Source organism: Terrapene carolina, unplaced genomic scaffold, assembly GCF_002925995.2.
Source record: "Terrapene carolina triunguis isolate 2854851 unplaced genomic scaffold, T_m_triunguis-2.0 Scaffold182, whole genome shotgun sequence".
NCBI classification, from domain to species: Eukaryota; Metazoa; Chordata; order Testudines; family Emydidae; genus Terrapene; species Terrapene triunguis.
In genome coordinates, this window is record NW_020664533.1 from 2,435,957 (window position 1) to 2,456,739 (window position 20,783).

The 20,783-nt window shown below is 38.1% G+C and overlaps 1 protein-coding gene across 1 annotated transcript in view; it reads right to left on the minus strand.

The window, feature by feature from the left end:
- Positions 1-20,783, minus strand: part of LOC113407043 (transcriptional activator GLI3) — a 248,807-nt gene that overhangs the window by 225,614 nt on the left and 2,410 nt on the right. Inside the window, exon 2 of the mRNA XM_026654133.1 lies at positions 7,130-7,292. Coding sequence (XP_026509918.1) covers positions 7,130-7,253 — 124 coding nt within the window. The 5' untranslated portion in view covers positions 7,254-7,292. The remainder of the gene's footprint in view (positions 1-7,129; positions 7,293-20,783) is intronic.

The window sequence follows — 20,783 nt, forward strand, 5'->3', positions numbered from 1 at the left end:
TCCCTTAAATTCATTCACTCGGGGCCTGATGAGACTCTGTGGCTATTATGGATTCTCAGCACCTCTCCGGATCAGAACCTTACACTTATTTTGTATGCTACTGTGCCTGATTATTATGACTAGAGGTTACTTGGAATATTTGCCATCTCACTAAAAATGATGCATGCCCGCACATTTAGGTTTTAAGAACATTTTTGTCACCTACAATAGCTGATTCCATAGAATGTTGTTTCCTTCTGGGTCTGATACTGCAAAGTGAAGAGTGCCCCTGAACTCCCTTTGATTTCAATGAGGGAGGAGAAGTCCTCATCATCACCTTGCAGAATTGGGTCTCATATAAATATAATCAATGAGGGACTCAATTTGCAGGGCACTAAAGTAGTACAGGCAACATTTCTTGATAGCTAACAACCTCCTCTGAACTCTGACCTCTCAACAGGACTCTGGACATATAACTTCAACTGAGGGGCCAAAGAATAGGTATCATGATTAACACCTATTTTATGGTGAGTTTGAAAGCAAGCAGCAGGACCAGTAACTACCCAAAGGTTAAAACAGGAAATGTGATTCTTATGGAGCTGCCGATTGCTGAATACTTTTCTCATTCAATCCTTAAAGGACGATTTTTTAAAATTATTTTTTAAAGACCTAGTTGAAGCTGGCTCCAAGAATCAAAGTGGGCATGTGAACTTCCTCTCATTTATTCATCTATCAAGCTTGGTTTCAAGTTACATCATCATTAATATAATAATTTCTGTTATCACTTTAAAGTATGTTCTCAATAACTGTCTGATTCTGATAAAGGTAGTCAAGTCTACAACCTACATATGTTTATAATTAGCTTTTTTTTTTTAAAGCCGAGTAATAGGTTAATAAGAAATATCAGATTACACTGAAAAGAGCTCCTGGGTCAAAAAGTAGACAAAACACATCAAACTGAAAATAAGTACTTGCCTGTCAGAAACTGAAGGAGCTTTTATACAATAACCGCATTGTTTGTAATGCAAACTAAAAAAAATAACATAAAAAAAATAATTTATTGCCACAACTGGACAGAACACAAACATTTTATTTACAATCACCAACAAAGCCCATAAAAACATCATTCGGAAATAAATACCGGCTGAATGCAAACATTTTCAAATCTATTGCAAGCAATAATGTCAAATATAGGTTTACTTTTTTATATTATTGTTCGCAGGTAATGGGAATTCCCTGGATTTTGTTCACCAAAAATAAACTAAAAATAAAAAAACCCCACCAACATACTTATACAACAGACTCAATGAAAACATTCAAACTCCAAATAGTATGTGTGTGAGGGGACGGGGATTGGTTGTCAACATTTGTTTTTAAAGGAAGTGTTTTTTTAATGTTAAGCTCCATTTATTTGCAAAGCAGAACTTACTATCTAAGAGCCCAATCTACTAAAGTGATAAAGCAGACGCTTAACTTTAAGCATGCAAATAGTCCCACTGGAGCTACTTAGATGATTACAGTTAAGCACATGCTGGAGCGCTTGCTTGATTGCGGCTCAAAGCTACAGTGAAATTTTTCATAAGGATCAGAAGCCATTGACTCAGCCCCCTTCCTCCATGCAGATAGCCACTGCAGTCAAAGAGGCTCCACATATGTGCAAGGTTTCATGCAAGTGCAACAAGTTGAAGGAGCAGAACCTAACTGTGTGCATTTATTACACTTCAGTGAGGCAGATGCTTGGGTACTGTCTCAAATGCCCTAAAAACACCTAATGTTTAAAGCTTTCACATCAAGGAGGAAAAATGTATTTTTTTTTTTAAATCGGGTGATTATTTATTACCATAGTAGGCATCACGTGACCAGCAGAGGAGAAAGAAAGGTCTAGCAGGACAATGGTGTGAGCTGCTCTAACAAGCAGACTCCCTAGAAAGGGCACAAAAAATTCTAGTGATCTGTGCTCAAACCAGTTTATTAACTTTAGACCCCTCTCATGAAAGCTGCTCCCTACTTGACTTCAATGAGACTACTGTGTGTATGGAGCACTTCGCACGATCAGGGTCTAAATCAATACACAGATAAATGAACATTGCAGGGAACAGCTCCCTCACCTGTGTGCATCCAATGCCACAAAGGTATTATTGTGTTAGTAAAATGGTGGTGGTAGGGGTGCATTAGGGTAGCCAGGTGTCCTGATTTTACAGGGACAGTCCCTATATTAGGGGCTCTGCCTTATATAGGCACCTATTACCCCCCAGCCCCTGTCCCGATTTTTTGGATGGGAAGGGGCATATGGAAGCATGTCAGTGAAGCTTCATGACAGCATAAACGCTAGTAACATGGCAACTATGTGAAAGTGATATTCATTTGTTGTTGTTTATTATTAATACTTTGTATTTGTGGAGTTGATTCATTCTAAGGGTATTAAATCACAAATAAATGCAAGTTTTTTCATACTCTGACATTACAGTGATATATTCTCATTCATTCACAAAGTACTGTATAAAAAATCTCCATTAGCAAATTTCTTTTAAGGGTTTTGTTTTGTTTTGTTTTATTCTGGACACTATCCTAGCAGTAAATACAGCATTCATACAAAGAAGGAGGGAAAGGGCAGATTTGTAAAGAAGTGTACCATAGTAAGATGTGTGTGGTTTTAGTTAATATACACAAAATCAAAACCCAAAGAAGAGACCAAAGGCCTGCAAAAATTCATTCAAAACAAAACAAATACAGCAGTCCCATAAGACATCCAATAGTAGCAAACATGTTTTAAAATTATTACTAAACCATGATTTTTATTTTTGAGCATAGGCCTAAAAAAAGTTTTAATTTACTCCAGTACTTAGACCTTCCATGCAAGTTTCAGCCTGGAGCACATTTAATGGCGGACTTATAAAGCCCTGAAATTAGGGGTCTATGATGGAAATGCTGGCAGCCCCCGAACTAACACAGTGCTGGCAGTTTAGCACTATAGTACAGTTTGTGGTTAAATGACCGCAACGGGATTTGCTGTTGTTGTTCTAAGTAGCGTAATCATGGTAGTTCAGCATAAATGGCCAAAGTGCAAACTATGAGCCAAGCCTGTCAATGGGTCTGAGCCTATGTGAAATAATATGCACTTGGAATCATCACCAACAGGATCGGGCCCCAAATCTATCATCAAATAGTTCTCGATAACATGCATGTACCACAGAGACTCTTAAATAAAATAAAACAGAGTTTGCGTATCAGACAATAAAACACCCATTTTTTTTAAATGATTCCATACATCATATTTATTTAAACATAGTTACTACTATCAGGTGCACTGGACAGTTATTTTCTTTCAGGAACTGCAAAGAAATACTAAAAATAGAGTCTTCCTTGTTTCTCCTGCACAATTGTAAGCTCTGCGTAAAACCCATAAGAGCTTTCAACCTATTTATGACTCAATTGTAAATCTTTTAAAAGACAGTGGAGCCACTCAGAAAATGCCAGTTCACATAGCACCTCCTGGACAGCTGTCACTCAAGTATATGTTACTCGGCAAACTTTGCTAATTAATGTGTTATCCAGAAAGGAAAACACAGTTTTTAGATATATTTATGAGGTGATGGTATGACTGGCAGATGTTGATCTGTAATGGCCACATGCAGGGTCTTGTTTGGTAAACACACCAATGATTACTCAGTATATTTTTAAGCAGCCTTACCTTGTTTTAAAAAGCAGACAACTGTAAATCACAACCGTTCTATGTTCTATGTTATTTGGCCTTTTTTGTAAAAAGCCGCAATTCATAAACAGAAACTGAATGTTTGTGCAGCAAATGGTGTGTTATATCAGCTGGTGAAGTTCACTTAGCAATTCCAGTATTACAGAACAAAAGATGCAACAGGGAGCTTTCATGCTGCATTAATAAAATTTGTCTCCTGTTACCAAAATTCATTAACATGGCAGTCACATTTGCAGAGAGACAAAACTTTAGCAGACTGGAATTATAAACTGCAATATTTCTATATTCCTAAAGTTTTAGTATCATTACTTATTTCAGTATGTTATACTTGGACCATATAGACTACTCTAAGAGAAATATCTTAATGCCCTCGAGGAGTAAAGTTTACGTCCATCCATGGCCCAATCCTGTACTGTGGAAGAATTCTAGGGCTGGCTGTTTATTAGGGTAGGTCAGACACTCCTGCCCTGAATTTACTTACGATTGACTCAATTAAAAAGCGTACCTAACGGCTTAATCCTTAAACACTGAAGTCACAGGGAGCCTTGTCATTGACTTGACTAGATGTAGGGTGTGTCCTACAGCTGTGCAAATAACTGATATTTCAGTTTGCTGGCAGTTCCGAAGAAAGTCTAAACAAAATGTGGGTTTGGGTCAAGCAAAACATTTTGTGAGGAGGAAGCAGTAGTGGAGCTTCCCCTCCCCCTAACACCTAAAGCCTATAGCATAATGCTTAGGATGCTCACCTGGAAGGGGGGAGACCTGGCTTCAAGTCCCTGCTCCAGAGTGGGGGGATTCTATCCAAGGTCTCCCATCCCCCATGTGAGTGCCCTAGCCACTGGACAACTGGTTATAAGCAGGGCCGGCTCCAGGATTTTTTGCCGCCCCAAGCGGCGCAAAAAAAAAAAAAAAAGTCGTGAGCAGGAGTGAGGGACCATCGCCGAATTGCCGCCAAATAGCTGGACGTGCCGCCCCTCTCCGGAGTGGCCGCCCCAAGCACCTGCTTGGCAAGCTGGTGCCTGGAGCCGGCCCTGGTTATAAGGGGAGGTACCACACTTACAACCTCCTCCTCCTCAGTTCTGTGAAAGCGGCCTAACTCCCCTTTAGACTGGAAAAAAAAATCAAAACTTTTTGTTTTGACATTTCTGAATTTTCTGAATTTTCAAAATGTTTCTGTTGACCTGAATCTGCATTCTTCAGGGGGAAAAAATATCAGAGTATTTCACATAAGGGTACCAAGGGTGTACTGCATTAGTGTCTCACTGCAGAAAACATTCACAAAAAACACGGTTAATAATAATTCCTTATCCTTATATTTCTCCTCTGAGGATCTCAAAGTGCTTTAATTAATTAAGCCTCACAGAACCCATTTAAGATAGTTAACTACTAATATTCCCATTAACCAGGTATGTAAAATAAACAGAGAAAGGTTAAGTGTCTTGACCAAGGATCTCAGCAAGTCAGCGGCAGAACTGGGGATATTAAAAAATAAAAAAATTAAAAAATAAAAAAAATCCAGAAGTCCTGACTCCTAATCCTCTGATCCAAACATCAGACAACATTGTCAATCATAGCCCATGCGTGCCTACATTGAAGTTGAGCGCACACTATACAGGATTTGCATCAGGGCATTTAAGCATGCATATGTGTAAAAAACTGGGTCAATGTATAAAATCCTATTATTGAAAAGAATACAGTGGACCAGATCCTCAGCAGGTGTAAATCAGCATAAGTCTATTGACACCACTGGAGCTGTGCGGATTTACACAAGCTGAGGATCTGATCTAACATACTTTAAAAATTGTCAGGGTTGTTCCAGTAGTTAACAGGGAGATACTATTTCAGAGTAGCAGCCGTGTTAGTCTGTATCCGCAAAAAGAACAGGAGTACTTGTGGCACCTTAGAGACTAACAAATTTATTAGAGCATAAGCTTTCGTGGGCTACAACCCACTTCTTCGGATGCATATTGAGTGAAACATATCGAGGAGATATATATACACACATACAGAGAGCATGAACAGGTGGGAGTTGTCTTACCAACTCTGAGAGGCCAATTAAGTAAGAGAAAAAAAACTTTTGAAGTGATAATCAAGGTAACCAAGTACAGACAGTTTGATAAGAAGCAAGTGTGAGAATACTTACAAGGGGAGATAGATTCAATGTTTGTAATGGCTCAGCCATTCCCAATCCCTATTTAGCCCTGAGTTGATTGTGTCTAGTTTGCATATCAATTCCAGCTCAGCAGTCTCTCGTTGGAGTCTGTTTTTGAAGGGAGATACTATGTTCTTATACAGGCAACTCCAGTCACTTGCCTTAGCTGGAGCTGGGCATGCTTTGAATCTAGCGATAGAACCACTGGGAAGGACAACGGGATATGTTCCCTCTAATGTTTAACTATCCTCCTGATCTTCCCCTCAGTACAGCTACAGAATTTGTGCATTTTTCACTTCAGGTCTCCACTATTCTCTTTGGGTGTGTGCACTTTTGTTAAACTCACTGAACAGTGAACCCTGCCTTTGACTGAAAGATCGTGGCCTTGATGCAAGGTGGAGGAGGGGGCACTCTGAGTTCTCCCAGGGATGCACAGAGATTCCGATACAGAAAAAAAGAACAGCCATTTTTTCTTCTGTAACAGTCACCAGATTGATTGCCTGAATTTCTTTGCTAAATGCAGAGCTTAATCTGCAGCAATCATAAACCATGGGGCCAAATTCTGTTGTCCTTCTTTGAACAAAATTTCCCTTGACTTCAATGGGAGTTTTGCTTTAGTAAGGACCAATGATTTTAGCTCTTGTAAATTAAACAAAGAAAGGGGTTGGGGGCGTGGAATGGCACAGAGTATGCAAAGTTGCAGAATGAGGTAATCCCTGGGGACAGTTGAGTAAACTCCTCCATTTTTGTAAATCTGCAACCTTTATAGTCACAACTTTGAAATGAATTCATTGGAGGTTCGCTTGAGATTTTGGCACCTGCCATTAAAGAACTTCAGGAACAGGGGAAAAAATTTACAATAGACAAGTTTATTTGAAAAACAAGAGAGAAAAAATCCTGCCATTAATTTTGACAAGGCTACTTTTGTCTCTTTTGTAATAACTAATTATCTAACCAGTGGAAGAGATTTCCATGGTAAAATGCAAAGCATTTGCAATGCTTGCCAGGCTAATCAAGATGATTTCCAAAATGCCAAAACAGGAACTTCCTATAATAAATAACTTAGCAGATTTACATCTTAAATTAGAAAATTTGGAAGAAAAAGACTATGTCTGAAGCCAAAACAGGGTTTATTATATCCTATCCACTTTTTTCTCCTGTTTGCTTTCTTTAGTCTTTCCTGAGAACAACCACAGATCCAGGTGCAAATGCTCAATTCACAAGGAATGCAGTGAACATAAAATTACTGTAGGTTTCGCTGCTAGTAAATCCCTGCTGTTACTCACCATTGGAAGTTGTGCTGGAGGCAACAGCTTTCTCACTGACATCTGTTCGAGTGGAGCATTTCACTATGGAATTCTCAACTTTTTTCTTCTCGGTTGTGGCAGAGCTATGGGACTGGGCCTCCATGATGACTTCTCATTACTTCAGCTCTCCTCGCACGAATACCTGAATAAAACAATAGAGTCATAAACTTCAAATGCCATAAAAAGCTTAGTCAGAAACCTGCCACACTTCTCACCTGAAGAAGAGCCTGCAGCACAGCAGCATTAGCAATCCACAGGCCATTTCATGAAGCTCATCAAATCAGGTTTGCATGCATGAGTTCCTGAGGAATTTAAGGAAATGCTAACACCAGAGACAAGCACATTTGCTTTTAAACAGAATCAGCATCATGGTCTAGTCTGCTGCTTTGACAGGAAGGTCCACGTTTTTTAAAACCCTGTAAGAATTTTAATGGACTTGAAGGGGGGTGGGGGTGGAAAAGGCGGGATTTTTTTCCTTTGTCCTGAACAGCTTGGAAGCATGTAGCAGAATTGAGACAAACCATCATGTTACTGTAGAAGCCAAATTTTAATCTTCAGCATTCTCACTACCCCTAATATACAGCAACGAATTACCTCTCCTAGTCCATCTTGCCTTATTAATGTAAACAGCTCTCATTTTGTTTGTTTAAAAACGTAACTCAAACAAAAGCGTATTGGAACAACTCTCTGAAAACCACAGAGAAAGGCAAATGTGATTGCTAGTGACTGATAACGGGAACACTTTCTTGGCATGACAACCCTGAAAATGGAAAGCCATGCAAAAAAGCATGTTTAGTTATTCTGCCTTTCACTGATTACTTTTACTGTCATCTGCACTGACTCATCGTTCAGTCATTTTATATCCATTGGATCGCTTCACCGTATTCCTAGAGTTTTCATGTTTGTGACATAAACGTAAGAAACCCAGAGGTTTCCAAGAGGGTAAAATTCTACATGCATCCACTTCAAGGTACCCTGACTACAGTGATCCTGGTCTGCAAGGAACATAGGTATTTCCAAGCTCTTGGCTGTAGCTTAGCTTGACACATGGCAGTCTATTAAAGTAAGCTTTATACAGGTAATCAATATTCAGCACATACGATGTTTAGACCCAAAGAGGTACAGCACTGCTTATCAGTGCTGTAAGAACTAAAACTAGGACCCATGTTAAAAAAATATATAAATCAGCAAACTTGACTTTAAAAAAGGAGTTTTAGATGCTTCCTTTTGTGAGCAGGGTTACAATTATCATGGAAACATGGAGTTAGAAGGGGCGGCAAGGGTCATCTAGTCTAACCCCCACCAAGATGTCATCAAATAGATATTAAAAGAAAATAAATTGCATTATTCTAGGACTAGATTAGCTCAACTTTTAGCTGAAGTCAACTATGTTATAAGTAAACACCAAACTCTTCAACAAATCACAATGTAACCTATAAAGATATTTAATTACCCTTTTTTGCTACACCCCATGTTAACTGATTTCTGCAATTTTGACTGACGCGGTAAAAAATATAACAAATATGCACAAAGCAAAATTGCTGAACCATATAAATGCAGTGCTCTAGTTACCTTTTCCCTGCATTTAATGGGGCACCTTAGTTTAATAGTGCAATAAGATAATCCAAAAAACTCATTATTATAAAGTGGGCTCAACGAAAGGCCCAGGTACTAAAGTGAATCACTACTAAGGGGCGTATAGTGGCCCAGAGGACAAGGAACTGGCCTGGTAGTCAGAAGGCCTGGATTCCGTTCCCATCTCTGCCACTGATCCTGGGCAAGCCACTTCACCTCTCTATACCTCAGTTCTCCATCTGTAAAAGTGGGAACAATGATGCTGGCCCACCTTTGAAAAGTCTTTTGAGATCTGTGGCTGAAAGCGCTATATAAAGGCTGAATATTACTGTAATTCATAGAATGATTTCCTGTCTCACCCTGAGTAGGATTTCAGAAGGAGTGTCTGAATACAGGACTGGATGAGCTAAGGAGTAACACATAACTTGGTAAGCTCCGTTCCAACTCCAGCAGTGTACAAGTCCTCAGTAATAACTGATACCGCATTCCTTTCCGAGGCAGTTTGTGTGTCATTTAGGGGAGGGCCAATGAAAGCATAATTCCTGCAGGAGTCTTGCTATCCTGGGGGGAAAAGACTGTCCAGCAGCAAACCGCACAGTGGCTAAAGGAATCCATAGGATTTAGAGGCTACTCCCTGAAACCTTCCACTCTTGGGGGGGAAATCTGGTAGGAACTTCATAAATTTTAAACTTTCAGCATCTCTCAACACACTTTCCCGCCCTTTTCTCCTGTGTGCTTCTCTGTGGGAGGGCAGTCCATGGCTTTAGTCCATACCTATCATCTTATCTAGTCCAGCCCCCAACAAGTACAGGAAACAATCCTAATACATATATTTTTAGTGTTTTGTCCATCCGTGTGTTAAATTAATCAGTGGTCTCTGAGAAGGCTAATCTTCCACACAGTTTTCCCAAGGGATTTAGAAAGCTATAACTTTAGTCATCTCCGTTATTTTTCCTCTATTTTGACTTTTAAGTGCCAAATCTTCTAGTCAAGCAACACTCCCACTAGCTTCAACGGGTTTGTTTGCCTGTGTGAGGATTAAGTAGGGACTGCAGAATCTGGCCCTTGATTTCTGACATCTTAGCCCACACACTCCCCCTCATGTGGCTAATCCATGTGAAAGGGAACAAATTAATTCAAGAACTCTTCACCACTGTCAAAGCTGTGGGGGCCACACATTCTGCCCCGCTGTCACAGAACCAACCAGGGGAGTGAACCAGCCACAGACAGAGCCAGAAAACGACACAGAGGCCAAGTATCTGCCGTGGTTTCATCCCCCTCAACCATGAAGATCCCGAGACAGCTATGCGGTGGGATTCTTCTTCTTCACTAGTTTCCAGCCTCCTATCACAGCACGGCTGGGACAGTAGCTGCATTAACATTACCTTCTGAGTGCTAACTGTTCGGCTACCCAACTAAGGAGGTGGGGGAAAGGGGAAAGAGAGAGGGAGCCACAATTAATTGGCTATATGCAGCATTCGCTTGCCACATATTTTCCTGCAGAGTTTGTGGCTCAGAGTGGCTCCTGCTCCTTCTTTTGGCTACTTTTTTCACAGCCCATTAGACAGGTGAGGTTTTTTTTAACCTAGAGAGAAGTCTAGAGGCTAGAATCCCACGGTTTCCACCACAGTTTTCTCTGCAATTTTGCTCCCCTCTGTACCAAGCCATACCTGGTGCTACAGAGGCCCCTGGTTAGCAACTTACTATTTTAAAGTGCACTTATGGTCAGAAATTTGTAAAACTTGCAACTTGCTAATATAAATATCAGTTTGTTGTGCATGTGTAACAACAACAAACCCTGGTTGTCGGCAGGCAGGATCGAACCTGGGACCTCTGTGCATGAGCCTCTAGTCTACAGCATGAGGTAAAAGCCAACTGGCTGTTAAAATGAGTCTGCTCTACAGTCTTAGCTCTCTCTCTCTTTCTCTATGTGGTCTCAGTGCCATTAGATAGGCCAGAACACCACACCCAGGAGGTGTGTGGGTTACACATGCTCTCCGCCATATCTACTTAGGCTTTGTCTACACTAGCACTTTTGTCAGCAAAACTTTTGTCGGTCAGGGGTGTGGGAAAAAAAAACCCTGATCAACATAAGTTTTGTCGACAAAAGTGCCGTTGTGGACAGGGCTATGTCAGCAGGAGATGTAGGAATGTGTTGTTCCCGAATCGTATGCCCACGAGAACGGCAAACTGTTCCCTTGGTAACGAGGCAGGAATGACCTTGTCCTAGCGCCTATGTTTGGAAAACTTATTGGCAACAATGACATCATCTTTGCAGCTGGTGTCCACGCGCTCAAAAGATGGGTTTGTAATTTCATGCTCATGTATACTGCCTGCCTTCTGAATGGGCAAGAATGTAACCACTAAGAAGAGTTGTAAACAAAGTAAGGAGATAATAAAAACCCCAGGAAAAGTTTTCCTGGGAGGCTTTTTGCAGGAGGCTTGTAAAGCTCTCTGGCTACCAACAAACCTGGCGTTCTGTTTCCTTTCCTGCGTCGTCACCACAGGAGCCACTCTCCCACCAACATAGCTACTGCCGCTCGTTGCGGGTGGTTTAATTATGCCAGAGGGAGAGATCTCTCCCACCAGCATAGAGCGGCTACACAGGAGACAGTACAGCTGTGCCACTGTAAGGTCCGTAATGTAGACATAGCCTTAGTTTACACACTGAAGCCTATTTTTATTACTATCTGCATTGCAGAGGCAATCTCACTACGGATAAACAAATTCTGGCTCTTGAATCTAGGGCCTCCCCATCTTGTCACCCTCCTTCCCCTTCTACTCTGCCCCTGACACACACACACACGTTCCAGTGAAGTTAACAAGAGTTCTACTCACATAGAGATTGCAGCATTAGACCCTCAGTTTTAAACTATGTTCTGATACTTTATCAAATGTGGTGATGTGCTTGGCAGAAACAATAGCCTGATTCTCATATAGCAGACTGAGTGTGCAAGGCTAACCATTAGAAAACTCACGTTTGGACATGTTTGCTGACATGGAAGCCATGAATGGAAAATAAATATGGAACCTCAAGATATCATTTTTACAGACTCACTCTTCTAACCACCGTTATATTATGGGTCTAATCTTGACTTCAGTAGGAGCTGCAGGCCCCCAACACTTTTAGATTCACTGTCCTCAAGCTCAGAGGTGATTTTTCCCCCTCTCAGAAACTGTAATGAAATATGGAAAGCACAGTCTATTGGGGGGAAAAAAAAAACACATAATCAAAGGTCCGGGACAAAATAAAGTTTTATTTCCATGTTGATCACTGACAAAAAGGTTTTGAAAAACATCCAGGCTGAAGTACTTTGCACTTTCAAAATATTATGTGGTTTATTTATTTATTTATTTATTTATAGTGTCTACAACTCCCCATGCATTTGGCTCGGTGACTTCCTTTCCCCCGGCCTTGAGACATTACATACATATTTTGCAAAATTGAACTCTGCTTTCAAAACTTGGAAAGCTGTTTTTCGATGGCTCTCCTCTATCTGCATGTGCATATGAATGATGACTGCAACGAAGAGAAAATGCTATAATGTTATATGGCTAAAGCCTGAACTTTCATAGGTAAACAGAGGGATAAACATTCCTTCCTGAAAGCAAACATTCATGGCTTTTCCCCATTCAACCATGCTTGAACCTTTTGTACTTTTCCCACAGGCCTGAACCCATTGCACAATTAATTCCAGACTCCCATTTTAAACCTAATCCCTCTCATACCAGCAACCTGTCTGCAGGTGTGTCTCTACTTTTTAAATCATAAATAGTATGATTCATCAATTTCGTATTAAATTGAAGAGATTTTAACAAGCAGCTGCCAATAATAAACTAATTAAAGGAAGAATACCATCACTTTTAATTTGAATGTCAACAAAATGGTAATAATACCTATTTCTTACAATAAAATTCACTAATAAGTAAGTTCAACTAATATAATTACCAATGTGTGTGTATTCACCATAGTAGTAAAAACAATCATATGCATATTGTGGGGGGGAAATCTCCCCACTTACACCAGTGCAACCTCACTGAAATCAACAGGGTTGAACCATTGCAAGAGAGGAGAATTTGGCCCTTCATAAGCATATTTACGGTAGTTTCATTTTCTTTTCAATCTTAACCTCTTTGCTCTTTCTCCTCTCTGAATCTCTGGTTTTAAGAGCCAGATCTTGCACACCTTTGCTCCTTCAAGTATCTTTTACTCATACAAGAAGTCTCACTGACTTCAATGGGACTACTTGCCTAAGTAAGGGATTACAGCATCCAGCCCCTAAATTGCTTATTGATTTGCATGTTAGTTTTATGTTTCCTCTATACTATAACCACTTGCTGCCTCCTTTTGTTTTCTTATTTGCTTTGTCCTTTAATGTATTGTCGCTTTTTTAATTCCTTTCCCGGTTTTATTTGATGCTGCTGTAGTTGTATTCAATTCATTAACAAGTGGTTTGCATCCACTGAGAAGAGCAGTCTGAAATAGCAGTGTCACAGCATTCATCATCATTACATCAGCAGTAGGGAAGTTCAGACTGATTGCTATCAGCATCCACAGTGCCCCAATCAATGTGCAAGCAAACATAGCATCTTTAGTTTTTCAGAAATTACTCTGGGTATTTGGGGTGTTCGAATGTACCACTTTGATCCACCCTACTGGAAGCAGTCTTTGGGGATACGATAAATCTCAAACAGCGAAACTGTGTGAAAGTGAAAAACACAAGGGGAGGCATGGAGAACAATCAGGAAATTACACAGTCTCTTTCAAGCATAAAGGACTCTTTATCAATTTTATCAGAACTGGTCACACTATTCCTTGGGAATATTCAAGAATAAGAAAATTCTGTCTTGTTCAGCTACATTCAAATGCAAAATTTCCATGAGAATTTTATGCTGTTATGTGAGCGCTATTTTACATTGATTTATACAAGCTTGATTCAGGTATGTTTTACTTCCAAAGCTCTCTTAAATTTTAGCATTGCTTCACATCAAACATGAATGCAAAGTCACACTCACACAGTTACGCTTGATAATTCCTCCCCCAAAATATAAATGATTCATGCATTTTATCAAACACACTTCAATTGTAAGATTAAGCTTTTGGTATACTTCACCTTCCATATAGGTGCAATAATTAATTCAGATACTATGAATTTCCAAAAATGTTAGATCATTTTATATCTTTTTAAGGCCTCATTAGTTTGGTTACGACTTCCAACTTCCATGAACGACCTGTGGGCCAAATTCTGATCTGATTTATATTCTGTGAAACCTCATTGGTCAGTATAGGGCTGCATCCAGTATAAGATGGGGCAAAATTTGGGCTCATATTCATTAAATACAGAAATATAATATAATTCTGGTGATATGTAACTGGAAAAATCTTACTCTTCACAACTCTTCATTTTCTCTTTAATTTTCATGCATGTTCTAAAACTGCCTCTCTTGAGAATTACATAGTCCTTATAAACCTGTGCTGAATTTTAAAAAATGTAAAAATAATGCTAGAATCAAATAGGAAAGTTTTGCTGTTTGAATTTGAAAAAAAATAAAGCTACACAGCAATGATTGTAATAGTACAACCTTTCCAAATTCATGCACCTGCTGTACTTTCCTATGTATTACTTCCCTTTGATTCCCACCCCGCCCCCTCCTCCATGTACAACTGAAGATTTTAAAACAACTCAACCTAAAGCCTGATTAATGATGATCTGATCTGTTCCTGATAGGCTAAATAGCTAGTGGCAACAATAATACAGGATCACAAACAACAAAGGCAATCAGCTAGGCAAAGCAGCACTATTATCAGCCCCATGATTAGGACCCTAAGTGAGAAATTATTCTATGGAGCACACTGAACTATTGAACAAGTGTAACTGATGCTTTCCTCTAGAGGAATTACATATATTTACATCTCCCAGGAGATAGATAGATAGATATAATTGTTTACATATCAATATTAGATATATATATGATATGTAAAAATTACTGCAAGTTTGTTAAAATATTTTAAAACATACAGATCTTATAGAACCAAACAAGTTAACAGCAACACTTTATTCTGAAGAAATCCCTGACTTAGCTTTTCTCTGTTCCATTTCTCTTGTAATAATATATAAGTACATTATGTGTACTTCTGTTACTGGGGTTTAGGAAGCTGTTAGGTAAAATTCCAATTAAATATTTATCCTATTACCAGAGATTAAACTCTCTGTCAAAATAAAATAGCTTTCCACAGAAAAAAAACTGTGGAAGATCTGATTCTTGTTTTCTTGCCCAGGCAGAGCTCTGCTGAGCGGGAGCTTTGCCTGAGTAAGAACTGCAGAATGTGGTTCTAACTGTCCATTGTCTGACTAACAGCCCTATCTTCTGTCCCTTATTCACATAAGGAGCTCTCACTAAGCTAAATGAGGACAACTCACATGAGTAAGGACTGCATAATCAGGCCTTCCATCACATTATAGCAGTTTTAAATAATGTGGGGCGGTATGCATCTTTGGGGGGTATATATATTCGTAACCCATTCAATATCCAGTTGTCTTAAAGCTATGCAACTAAACTTATAAAAGGAAAAGCAGCTCCATGAACTCCATGTCTAACAGAACACTATTTGAATTATAGAGACTTTGGATTCCTCTTTTTGCTCTATTCTAACTTCTGGCCTACTTGTATAAAATCCAGGCTAGATAGAACAGAAGCACTATTTATTTTTAAAATAGAATATGAATCCATAAATGTTATTTATAAACACAGAAATAAATTCCTTTTTTCAAGTCTCTACTTTAGTAAGTGATTTTTTTTTACAGGGTGACATACTAGCTATTAACAACATAGACTTGTTCATTTAAAACTGTGATATCGCCTGAAGGGTCAGAATAATCTGTGCTATTGCCTAATGTATTATAATCCTATGTCCTTATGTTTAAAACTCTTAAACAGAAAAACAATCTTAGGCAAAGTAGTTGTAGTCTTAAAAGAATTAGCATAGAAAAAAATCTCAGTTCTTGGTGTTTATACAATAGGTTTCATTCAAATAATTGGCTATGTTTTAAATTTCTCTTCTAAAACTATACATAGTTTTTGCCTATGCCCTTTATGAACCAAACTAATAAATCTAAAATCATAAGAAACCCTTAAATATCAGCAATGTAATTTCCTTCTGCAAAGCAGGGGTTCTATAAAATCTGATCTTGGTCACTCATAATGTGGATTTGAAAGGATGAGAATATGCCACAGAGGAAGACAATCAGCAACTCTTGCTGTGTTGATAACAAGCCCTATGACTTCCTCTGCTGATACTGTTATTAGCACTGAAAACACTTGTGGTGAGGATATGGTGTGGTTTTTCCCTCTTCTCTTGCCCTTTCTCCAGAACAGGATGGTAAAACAAATTACAAACACCTGTAATGGATGTGCTTTGTGTCATGGTATATTTAGTTCATCAAACAAAAGGTCACTGCAACTACAACTACCACAGAAAAATGCAGAGATATTCTTATTAGAGCACTAGCGCTACATGTGAATTCCAGTAGCATGATCATTTTCTTCAGACTTATTGTTTTTGATCATCAATCCCAATAAATGAAGTTTCCTTAGAATCCAAACTAGATCTATATATCAATGTCAATCTATAGAGCAACTGAGCTCAATGAAGAATATATTTAACATACATCAGCCCAGACAACACATACATAATGCCACTATTGCTTAGGATGCATCTTCTGTTTCCAACTTAAGGATATACAAATCACAGAAGAAAAGCCTGTACGCCACATTTTACAATTAGCATTTTTAAACAAAATTAAAGAACTCAAGCAAAATCATTTTGGAAGTCCACTATTCTAATCACCAATTTCCAATTCCTGCAATTCTGCTTATCTACTCAACATACGTTAATGTTAAGGATGACTTGATCCAGAAAGCAGGATTTCACATTCTTACCCAACACAGATGTTTTAACCTTACCAGTAAAGAGCTAGGAAAGCTACAGGCATCCAAGAAGAATTTAAAGTGTAAAATGTAGTTTATAAAACTTTATCTTCAGCTTTTAAACTTTGTTTTAGGTTTTACACCTGTCTCACTGTAGCAGTAAAACAGTATCAGGATTCCTTGCAGTTTCTGCAACCTCACAAAACTGCAACAGGACAATTCTACCTTGCTGCAATATAAATTACCTTTCAGTCCACTTAGGCTGTACACACAATATAATCACAGAATTCTACTGCTGTCTTATTTTCCAAGAAAAACCATCCATAGAGATTCATGGTTCAAAGTGCCAAGCCACACCACACCAAGCCACATGTCCTATTAGTTAAGATCTTTAGTGCTAGAATTTCATTTTAATATACACAGTTCAGAACAGCAGACATTGTACTGAAGTGACATTGGTTTAATCTGTGTTTCTGACTATTCAGTTTCAGGTATTCATACATCTTATTTAATGAAGGCTTCATTCTTTAGGCAGCTGGATGAGGTATTTTTACACCCAGTTGATTTTTCCTGACATTACCAGATTTGTACATAAGAGAAAACATGGTTCTAGACCAAAACCATCCAAATATACTTTGTTCTAATTCATCACAAGGGTAATTTGATCCTTCAGTCCTAATCCAAATAACAGGTACTCAACCTAAAAAAGATGTAAGTATTTTGGACTCAGTTAAGATAAGAGGCCACGCGGGGGGGGGGGGGGGAACCAATCCATGTTAACAAAAACAAAATAACTACAACTATAGTGGAAATTTCAAATACTATAATCATGAAATAAAATCTGATAATGTGTTCTGCACATAATCTGTGCTGATACTCAGGAACTGTGTAGTCAAGAATAACAAGGTGTACTCTATCCCAATTAATTAGTTTCTTTTTAAAGTATAAACAAACTATTAGGCAACAGTAAAATCAATTGATTAGGATTTAGATTTTTTTAAAAAAAGAGACACAGCAGCTCTTCAGATCAAAACCAATTTAATGTACTTTCAGTTTAATGCAGGTACAATTTATACACTGCATGCCACAACAAAACCACAGTATGATGCCAACACAGTCTTTAAGAAAGTTTTCCCCTAAATCTCTACAGAAAGCAGCCTTAAAAGAAAGCAGGGATTAGAGTGAGCTAGAAGGTAGGGAGGGGACTTACCTCAAACCCAGCCAAGCGGAAATCAGAGCAGTAATTCTACAAATCGGCAGAGTACACTTTTAGAGCTATAATGGTGTGAAGAAGTGCTGGGCAGCATTGCCTGAAGGCAGCACTAATACACTGATGACTAATGACGGGGCCACGCAGACAATGAATTTGGGGGTTGAAAACCAACAGAAACCGTGCAGTACCTTGACAAATGGGCTTTCACAATTTCATTCACTGAATAACCTTTAAACACAAAATTGGCTCAAGTTCTCTTGGGAATAACATGACACATGTTGTTGGACAATGATATAAGTATTTTCCTTTTTAATTAAGACTATTACACCAAATACATAAACATGATTATACTGAATGAAATATAGGTGTTAACTATTTACCAGCTAGAGGAGAAGTTAGGACACAGAATTTAAAGTACTTTCCTGAGGCCCAGCAGTCCCCAATATCAAACTACATAAATGTCTGCAATTCACCCTCTGCGGAAAATATTTACTTTTTGTTAAAATTTTGCTGGAACGAGGTGAGGAAACACCTCTTAAAGATGCATTACAGCAGTCTATCAATCAATCAGTAACAAGATGCTCAAAAATGATGTAGTAAAAGATACACTTGGAATTACAACTGAAAAAGTCTAATTTTAAAGACACTACTCAAAGTCAAGCCATCATAAAACAAATCAAGCTCCATGTATGCTTTGCAGCCTTGGGTAATCATAAACACATTAAAACAACAGTATCACTCTTTAAAGGGGCTTTTTTTCAGTGTCACTTGACTTTCAATCTGAAAACAACAATTTTGGCTATTTTTACAGACAGAATGAAATATCTAAAGTGTCTCTAAATTAACAAGCACCACTTACTCCAGACAGCATTGCCTTTAGCAGCTCCTAAAAACTTCAGAAAAGGATCTTTAAACAGGAAGCTTAGTGAGCTCATAAAACTGTTGTTGGAGCCAGGAACACATAGCATATTTAATCTGCAAACTGTGAGAGTCTACAATGATTTCAGCAAGATCTGAGGCATGCCCTCAAGGTTTGCTGGGATCTGGGATTAGGGAGTTGATAAGAACCTCTACTGCCCATGGACATGTTTTTCTTCTGCAGTTAAACACAAATGCATAGAGACGTTTGACTGCTGCTTGGCGTTACTGCTCAAGTTATATAAAAGCTTTGCAGCTCCTTTTGCTGTCAATATATCAAAGTTAAAAAAAATCATCAAAGTGTGAAATTTCATTTAAAGTCTGTGCCAGTCTACAACTCTATTTCACAGACCTATCAAATAAAAGTAAAGATGAAAAATACACTGAAAGTACTTGAAAAGTTTTCAGCAGCCATGCCCTATTTTTGTTTATTCTGTCTCATTTTATTTGATTTTAAATTATAACAAATCAATGCACAAATAAAAATTACAAAATCTAAGGCAGTGGCAGTGGGGGGGGGGGTAGGGTGTCTATAAAACCTGTAGTTGAAAGTCAATTTAAAGTCATTATTAGAGCTGAACCTTTTGTTGAATAAAAAGCTTCCTCTATAGCCATTTTAGCATTTTAATTACCTAGCTGCAAGTTGGCAGAAAATTTCTTGACTCTTCCAAAACAATCAGAATGACTACAAAATATGAGTGCTAGCAAAACTAAAGCCTTCTTCAAAGTATTCTTTAGCTAGGGATTTACAACAATTGCATAAAGAAGAAAAGTCTGACTTTTAAGATAATCTACTATAGTCTAAAAGCATTAACATTCCATTACTAAGGTTTTCCTAAAGATTTCATGACTCACTGATTCACTTTTCCTTCAAGTCTTCTTTTTCTTAGTACATTACAGTCTCCATATAGTTACGTGCATGCAACCTTGATCATTAAACTGCTTCCTTTCATAATTCCCTCCTCCTCCCCCCAATGGATCTTGCTTTAATAAGCATCAGATACCTTATTTACTGGGAAAAGATTACTAACTTTTCAAGAACACTTTGCAACCAAACAGATTTCACTTCTTACTTGAATTCAAACAGTCAGGATCAAACCAGCTGCTGGGTGCAGGGGGAAATAGTTTTACCAAAAATAAGAGAGAAAGTGTAATTCAAACTTTCCAAAGTTAGCATACAATTGATAACTGAAAAGCAATTTTATTAAGTAACTTACAAAAGGAAATAAATTCTACTAACAATTTTAATGGAGGAGTCTTAATATTTTAGTTTATATACCAGCTAATCCAAAATAAAAATAATTAAGAAATTAAACATGGAATGTTTATAACACAACTACAAAATACCTCATTTTCATTTCAAAATATACCTTCAGATATGAACTTTACATGCACTGCTAAATGTTGTGTTGGCTAATACATACATTTCAAGCACAAAATAGGAGTCAACTCATTAAGGAAAATACAGGTAATTCTTTGTTTTGTGCTACTTGGGCAGGAAAATGCTTTGGAAAACAGAATGCCATACTGAAAGCCATGTGCAAGAAATGCACAGATATACTTCCTTTACTCTTGTTTTTTTTTTTTTTTAAAGAACTATATACACTAAAACAATGCCTTTTCCCCACACATTAGATTTCTCAACCACATGATCTTTAGTGTAAAAGAAATGATCTTCCGCTTGTCTCACAGATAATGTTATTTAATGTTTGCTTTAAATTTGAGTGTAGACTAGCCAACTAAATGTATTATGTACTAGCTTGTTAAACCCAAAATTTCATTATATAAACCAATTCTGAGCATCCTTCATACAGTTTACATTGTTAAATTCATTCACCATTACTTTTAATATAATCCCTCAACTGAAATCCTGTGGTATATTCAGAACTATTTTTACATTTTAATGTTACTCTTCTTTGAAAACATAGCATTTTTCTCCCTTCAAAATAATCTTGACATATGTAATTAAGAAACTGTCAGATCATTATTAATTTTTAA